At 25.3% G+C, this 9205-nt stretch overlaps 1 protein-coding gene across 1 annotated transcript in view; it reads right to left on the minus strand.

Annotated features, from left to right (window-relative positions):
* Positions 1-9205, minus strand: part of LOC106763304 (receptor kinase-like protein Xa21) — a 13398-nt gene that overhangs the window by 1208 nt on the left and 2985 nt on the right. Inside the window, exon 2 of the mRNA XM_014647505.1 lies at positions 159-811. Coding sequence (XP_014502991.1) covers positions 159-811 — 653 coding nt within the window. The remainder of the gene's footprint in view (positions 1-158; positions 812-9205) is intronic.

Genomic DNA, 9205 nt, shown 5'->3' on the forward strand with positions numbered 1-9205 from the left:
GGAAGCTTCAGTTGAGGTATTCCTCCACAGAGATCCTTATTTCCAATGAGTGAAATTGCTGTAACATTATTAAAGACACCTCCTGTGGGAACCTCACCATAAAAATGGTTAAAAGAGAAGTTTAAAGTATTTAAATAACTCAACTTTTGTAGTTCAACAGGAATTGTGCTTGAGAAGTTATTGTTAGAAAGGTCTAGGAGTTCAAGGGATTCTAAAAGGCCCAAAAATGAAGGTATGCTTCCGCGGAAGAAGTTACTCTGCAACACAAGCTCTGTTAACCCGGAACAGGCGCCAAGCTCTTTGGGCATTTCAGCAGATAATTTGTTTCCTTGAAGATATAATACGGAAAGGTGCTTCGAGTTTCCAAACTCTGAAGGTATGGAACCAGTGAAAGAATTGTAAGATAAGTCAAGTTCTACCAAACCTTCCAAATTTCCAAATGTTTGATTAGGGATATCTCCATTCAAGTTGTTGGTGGAAACACCAATTGACTCCATTTGCATGCAATATTTGAGGCTTAATGGAATGCCTCCAACAAATCTATTTGTGTGCAGATAAAGTTCAGACAACATCGTAAGATTGCCAATGCAATTAGGAATATTACCAGACAATTTATTTTCTTGCAGGGCCAATCTTACTAGATTTTTAAGCCTTCCAATTGAATCTGGAATAGTTCCCTCCAGATAATTATCTACCATGATGAAGTCGGTTAAACTGAGTAGCTGCCCAATTCCTTCAGGTATCTTTCCAGATATTCGATTCGACCACATACTAAGAGTTGTCAGGTGAGTAGAAAAATTGCCTATGAGATCTGGCAACACACCACCAAATCCATTGTCATCCAAAAAAAGTTGGCGCAATTGAGTACAATTGGTTAATGATGAAAGGAAATCCAAAACAAGAGCAAAGCCACCTTATCACTCTCTGAACTCAAAACAAGAGCAACCGTAGCTGGCGTCATGCACACCAAGGTTTGTGAAACAACACTGAGAAGAATCATTACTACGTTTAGAGCCATTGTTTTTTTACAAAGTAAGATACGAGTTGAAAACATGAAATGTCTCTTTGTGTTATTTTATTTTCTCCATTGATGTTACATTACTTATTTGTTGTTTAACTCATTAGTTGACTACACTTTTCTCTACTACATTAACTGTTGATTTTTTTTTTTAGAAGATATTAATTTTTCATAATTTCATTTTGATTTTTATATGGAAATTATCAAATATTGTTTATCAAGAATTGAATGGAATTATGGTTCTTGGAATATCTTGTGAGCTAATTATACATCGTTATGCTTTTCAAAAATTATTAAATGAAACTTCTTACCAGCAAAAATAACTTCATCAAAATTGTGTTTTGATTTTAATCAATATTTTAAAAAAACATATTTGTCAGAAGTAAAAGTAGAAATGAATGAAGAAATAGTAGAATTTTGGAAAATGTATTTCTTTGATCTGTACAAGAGAAAATAAGTTCTGTATATCCAAAGAAACAAGACATATTATGAAGAAATGTCCTTTTTTATTTTGATATACTATGAAGAAATATTTTTTTTTTAACTAGTATGATAAATAGATTTATAAGTTTGAAAAGGTTTCACAAGTTTAATTTTTTTTTTAAGAAAAGACTTTTACAAGTTTTCCTAAAAAGATTATGACTAGGAACTATTTTTATAAAAAGAAATTATTTTTTAATTCAGTGATATGGTTCACTTTTTTGAGGTTTCACTTTAAACTAATCTATATTAATTATAGAATAAGTAAAGTTTGATAAATAAATGAATAAGTATTGAATTTACAATGAAGAACAATTCAATTTGTGTTGAGTTTCTTTTACAATCAACCCAATTCAACCTTGTGTGCTAATATTAATTCATTTAGAAAAATATACTTATTATTATTTTAAACAACTTTCAAAAATAAAACGTGCATATAGGGTTAGATGAAGTTTAGGAAGTGTCGTGCATTTAAAATGAAAAAAAAAATAATATATATATATATATATATATATAATTCAATTTTGTTTATGTGTGTGAGAGGATGTATATTATCTATGAATTTATTCTATAACTACGTTTATATTTCATCCAAATAAAAAAAAAAAAAACACTCAATATAAAATAAAAGTAAAAATACGAGCACATGTAGATTTTGTTTCAAAAAAGTGGTAAAAGAACTAGAGCTTAAAGTAAAATGAAAAATTTATTCAAAGTCTCCGATATTCATAGACAAAATTCGTTATAGAAAGATAAATAATTTTTTCAAACTAATATTCGTACATAATAACAAATAATTTAATATTTTTTTATATTTTATTAAGTTAAATTTAATTAAAATTAAAATTTAATTTATATTATATCTTATATTTTGTGTAATTTTATTTTAAAAAATTATAAATTACTTTTTTAAAATATTTAGAGGTATTCATGGATAGTTAGGAATTTCAAGAAACCTATCTATATTTTTTAAGCTTAAATCCTTAATTGGTCCCCGAGAGAATTTTCAGTTTAGTAATCTCTTTTAGAAGTGTATACATTGAGTTCCCATGTTTTGCAATTTGTGTGAATTTAGTTCCTTTGAACCATCAATTTGGCTTGAAAATTGCAAATGGACAAGTCATTTTGAGTTGCAGCATATTTATTAACTGTTTGAACGTTTGGACACCTTCTAATTGCTGCTACAAACTTGTTTGAAGTGTCATTAATTCACTAAATTGACACAAATTGCAAAACATGGGGACCCAATGTATACACTTTTAAAAGCGGGTACTAAACTGAAAATTCCCTCCTAGAGGACCAATTAAGGATTTAAGCCTATTTTTTAAACAGTTATTTCACGGATAACTAATAAGATTGTTTTTTGTTGGTCAGATAAGAAATAAACACTATTTATATCCAACTTGACTTGATCCAATATTATCTTTAATAGAAATGATCCATTTTTTATTTGTAGTTATTAAAAAAATAATATTTGTGTGAGTAACTCGTATATTTAAATGGTTAACTTATAGTTTTATTTTTATTTTTATATTTATATTACTAAATTTCTAAAATTTTGATGTTTATTTCAATTACCAATTTTGTTTAGATTTATTTTGATATAATTAACCTCTATCATATTTATGTAAGATATAATAAAATACAATTTTAACTAATTAAAATGTTTTATATATATATATGTATGTATGTATGTATGTAGATTAAAATTTTAGTGTTTTTTTTTTTAATTTTAGTTATTAAAATGAAAAGAAATAAAATCACCAATAAAAATTAAACAAAAAATCTTATTAGAAATATCATAAGGCATCCTGGCTATCCTAATTAGGGCATTATTAAATAATAAAGAAAAGTGGAATTGAAAGCCTTGGCAAAATTTTATTGAATGATTTTGTTAAAAGATAGGAATGAAGAGGCAATAAATAAGGATCTTAAATGTTTTGGTGAGACTTGGAAATTATGAGTGTTTTTGACTAACTGTCATTAATTTGGATCATTCTATCATCTACCCAGTAATGGTTTCACACATTAATTTTCCACCATTTCTTGAACACGCAAACTTTAATTTTCCAGCATATAACTTATTGCATGGGAGGCAGAAAACGCCACTCTCCTGTTGCTTCATACGCTATTTTGTATAAATAAATAAATAATAATATTAACATTTGATATTTTAAAGGTTTAAATCATTTAAATTGTCTCTATTTATGTTGTGTTTTTTCAATTAGGTCTCAATATTTTAAAACGTCTCAATTTAGTTCTTATTTTTGCAAAATTAAAATAATTAAGAACTTACCGTTAACTTTGATGGACGGCGTTAAAATTGGGTGTGCGTGACATCCCGTGTTGGCTGAGATGATGAGTTGGTTTTAATATACTTTTAATTAAATTTCATTACAAATATTTAAAACGTGCACACAAAACGCAACGTTTTATTAACTAAATTCTACCAAAATCAAAACGTACGTTTGGATCGTAGAACATTTCAGAAAACAGTAGAAATTGGAGAAAATCTGGAACTCAGAAAGGATTTAAAACGGGGTACGCCACTGATTAGTTAACTGATAAATTTTCTCTCACATGCATTTTATCAAATCACAAATGTTCCCTTCTCTAAACTGTTTTTTCCTTATGAAAACATGGTTTCAAAACTTTCAAAGGAAAATCTTTTAGATTCAGACTTATATATATTTATAAGTACAACAAACTTATATTTGTCATACCTCTCCTTTCTTCACTTTTTTTTTAACTCTTGGAGTCGTAGAAACGCAGTTACTGCAGTATGCTCTTTGCCAAGCTTTGCATGCAATTTTTGGGAGAAAGCAAGAAGAATTTTGGTCTCACACGGATGCTTTTCGAATTCTTGTGTTCATGATTATTAACAAGAAACGAATCGTGGAATTGATGAATACGTGGTTAATTTTGAAGTGATACATATTTATATCCTCTTCCAATTTAGGGTTTTAAATCTCTTTTGATTTCCAGATTTTTCCCAATTTTTCTAATTTTCTCAATTTTCACTTTTTTCTAAAATGTTCTACAATCAAAACTCATTTTTGGTAGGATTTAGTTAATAAAACATTGCGTTTTGTGTGCACATTTTAAATATTTACAATGAAATTTAATTAAAAAATGTATTAAAGCCTATTCACCTCACAACACACTACCTCAACTAACTATGAATGCCACGCAACCCAATTTTAACGTCATCCATCAAAGTTAACGGTAAGCCCTTAATTGATTCAATTTTGTAAAAATAGAGACTAAATTGAGACGTTTTAAAATATTGGACCTAATTGAGAAAACTCAACATAGGAACAATCTAAATGATTAAACCTATTTTAAACATAAAATAATTATAATTTTTTTTTTATATTTTTAAAGAAAATAAAAAATAATGTCAAAAATAAATATAAAATATTTATTTGTGTTAAAATTTTATTTCTAAAAAAAATACTTCATTTTATTTAAAACCAAATAAAAAAATTACATACAGAAACAAAGAAGCAAGTCTTTGCTTATAAAGGACTTGGATACGCATAATAGAAAAACAGAAGAAACAGCGAAACCAGCTGTACCAATATAATACAAGCAATAGTTAAATGTATATATATTACAAATTGTAAATCAATATAATATAATATTCGGCAAAAGAATTATAATTGTAAAATTTTCTCTAAAATTATCGAAATGAACATATTTAAGAAATAAATGAAAATGAAGAAATAGTATCTATTTAACTAATTTTGAACAGCGATAACATTGTCTAATTTTAAATAAAATTGACACGCAATTGAGTAAAAACTAAATGTGAAGATTGAATATACAACAGTAATATTTAATATTGACACTGTGACAATGAAACTTATATATAATACTAACATTAGTACGTAACATGGTACTAATCATGACACATAAAAAAAACTTCAGAAAAATAAAAACAAAATAAAAGAAATAAAACAAAAATACTTTAAAGTGGCATGTGACATACATTAATATAACGTTGTTTATACAAATCTAACATTTAAAACTAAATTAAATTAATTTAACAAAAAAATGAGATTTAAATGAAAAAAGAAACAAAAAGTAAAGAGACTAAACTGAATAAAAACAATAAAATTTGGGACTAAAATAATAATAAGCCAAATTGATTTTTGCCTCCAACTTTTTTGTGAAAACTTGTTTTAATATATATTTGATAGAGTAATTATTACATTTGATTTTGATATAATAGTCCTAGATTTTTTTTATAATATATATATATATATATTTAGTTTGTTAACTTGCATTTTTTAGTTGATAAATTTTAGCATTGTACCGAGTTTTAGTAGACAAAAATACTCTAATATATCATGGACTCTAAGTTTTAAGATTAAAAGTATTTTAATAATTTTTATTTTCAAAACTAAAAAAAGAAACTCCCAAATTCTTGCTCATCTCCCTCATTCCTCTCAACCCCTTTTTTTTTCATCTCTCTAACTCCAACGTTGTATTTGTCATCGGTATTATAGCTCCAACTGAAAAAAATCAGAAACACTCGCTCTTAAGCAATTTCTTACAAAAAAAATGATTTTATAATGAGTTATCATTTCATAATTTTTGTCTTATATCTAATTTTTACAAGCATAATGACATCCAAAGGAATTGGTAATTGGCCTGGAAAAAAAAATCAGAATTGTTAAACAATTTCTTACAAAAAATGATTTTATAATGAGTTTTCATCATTTTATAATTTTTGTCTTATCTAATTTTATCTAATTTTTACAAGCATAATGACATTTGAAGGAATTGGTAATTGGCCTGGAAGATTTTTTAGAGATGATAATTCAACATTCGCATATGATTTAAAATTAGAGAGGTTAGTGAAAATGAAGAAATTGAAGAGATCTTGAATGAATATTTTCCTGAAGGCGAATATACCAATAACTCAACTCTTTACAAAAGCAAATTGTTTAAAAACAAGTGTTTTTTCAGTTGGGACTAATGTAAGGATGAGAGAGAAAATGTTGAAGGGAGTGAGATGAAAGAGAAAGAATGGAGAGAAATGAGAGAGGTGAACAAGGATTTGGGGTTTCTTTTTTCAGTTTTGAGAATGAAAATTATTAAAATACCCTTCACCTTAAAACTTAATATATGATATATTAGGATATTTTTGTCTACTAAAACTCAATACACATTGCTAAAATATACCAATTGAAAAATAAACATACGCAAATTAGCAAACCCTATATATATATATATATATATTCTTAGAAAAAGTTTTAATTATTTCCTATCTCTTTTTTTCTTATTTTTTTTTTTACTGTTAATGGAAATATGAGATTAAATAAATATTTATCAAATATTTACATTTTAGATATTTCATATTTTCTTATGAATTTTTTTTAATATGTATTAAAATATTACATAATTAAAGTTATGTCATCTTTATACAATTTTAATTTATATTTCAATATACTAAAGTCAGTCGTGTCATTACAACACAACTTGAAGTATAATGAAACATGACTTCACTTTAGTGAATTAAAAGTAAGGTTAAATATGATTTTAGTCCCTATACGTTGGAGCGATGTTGGTTTTAGTCTCTCTTTCAAACTAAGGTACAATTTAGTCATCCAACTTTAGAAAGCTCTCGTTTTAGTTCTTTTTACCAAATTTTTTTAACTTTATTTGCTGTTTCAAGCACGTTTTATTATAGCATTTGGATTATTTACACTGTTTGACACATTTTTACTTCAATGTTAATTGAGAAATGTGTTTGAAACAACAAATAAAGTTAAAAAAATTTGGTAAAAAGGACTAAAACCAGAGTTTTCTAAAATTGAAGGACTAAATTGTACCTTAGTTTGAAAGAGAGACTAAAACAAAAATCACTTCAAGGGACTAAAATCATATTTAACCCTTAAAAGTATTCTCAAATTAGCATGACTTTTTCGTAACAAAGTCATCCAAATTAATACGGCTTTTTCATTCTGATTATCTTTTTTATATCTATCAACTTTGGTAATTTTAAAGAAAAATTGCATCATTAGGATGGTTTAGTTTTGGTTATAATATTGACATGTTAATGATAACTGAATTCACTAAACATAAATAGTAAAAAATATAGAAATTTTAATTGAAAAAGAACGAATTTAATCATAATATTATAAATATATGTTTGATACTAAATTTTTATTATATCACTTATGTAAATTTTATTTTACAAATTAATTTTATATTATTAAGCTATGTTTAAAGTTTATTTCACAAAACATTATATTTAATTATTTTTTAAAAAAGCATTTTAAATATGATAAAGGTAAAGGAAAATTTTAAAAAATAATAATTGTGCTGAATCACATGATATTAAATGCATAACACAATTATATAATAATTTTATCCATAATCACGATTGAAAAATATGCAAGAAAGGTGCATAAGTTTAATATTGGGAATGATGTGAAAAATCAAATTAACCACGTTATGTAATCTTCTAATAGAGAGTGTTTTAAGGTAACTGGGATGAAGAGAAAACAAATACTCCTAACACATCATGTAATGTTAAATTACATATGACACCATAACCTATTTTATAAAAGTTGTCAATCATATTTCAAATTTTAATAATTTTAATTTGATCTATCCTCAAATCATAATATTATTTTAGTATCTAAAAAGTTTTCTTAAAACTTTCTTTCATCTTATTATATCTTTAATTATATATTTATTTTTATTTGTACAAACATAAGATTATTTTTATTTATTGTAATATTTTTAATTATCATTTATTTTTATCATGCAGAACATTATTTTGATAATTTTATTATATATTTTTTTCCTAAACTATTATCATAAGTATAATTTTATTATTGTAATCATATAAGGATACTTTATTTATTATAATATAATAATTTAATGTTACTGTTATCAATCTTGCTTATGAGTATGTAACATAACTTGAAGTTCAAAAATGAAAGATATATGCTAAATTTCAAGTATTATCGTGTCATTTTTGTTTTTTTATGATTTCTTTAAACGATGTATTATATGTTTATGTGATAGTCTATCACGTAATATCCAATTTGTAAAAGTTTAGTTAACAGTGTAAATATATTAAATTAGAATGTTATATTTTACATCAATTTGCCTCCGTATATATCCTCAATATTTTTTTTTCAAAAAAAAAATAAGATAAAAAAATATGATATTAGTAAGAATTAAAAGTTAAAAATTACACATATAATTTCTTTTAATCTCAAAAAAAACAAGCAAATTATAATTATATAAAATTAAGAATAGAATACTAAATAACAAAATTGTGTTAAGAGTAAGAAACTCAATTGATATTCACTTTAAAAAAACTAAAATAAAATTATAGAGTAACAGAACATTGAAATGAATTTTGAAAGTACCAACTACTAATACATATTTATTTGTCCCTACTATATTGGAAGCATAAATTTGTTTATCCGCTTTTAGAAACAATAATATGAACATTTTTTTGCCCAGATGTATTTATTTTCAAATCCATTTTCATTATTGAGCAACAAATTACAGAACTTAGTAGAAGCTGATGGAGTTAAAAGGAGATTAACATAAAGGAAACATACTAGTAATAGAAGTAACACTTAAATTGTAACTGGTTACTTAGTGATACAGCCTCTGTTTGATAGAGTGCAGCTCCAATACCACATCTTTTATGTCCATTCGCTCAACAGCTAATTC

Source organism: Vigna radiata, chromosome 6, assembly GCF_000741045.1.
Source record: "Vigna radiata var. radiata cultivar VC1973A chromosome 6, Vradiata_ver6, whole genome shotgun sequence".
In the NCBI taxonomy this organism is placed as follows: Eukaryota; Viridiplantae; Streptophyta; class Magnoliopsida; order Fabales; family Fabaceae; genus Vigna; species Vigna radiata.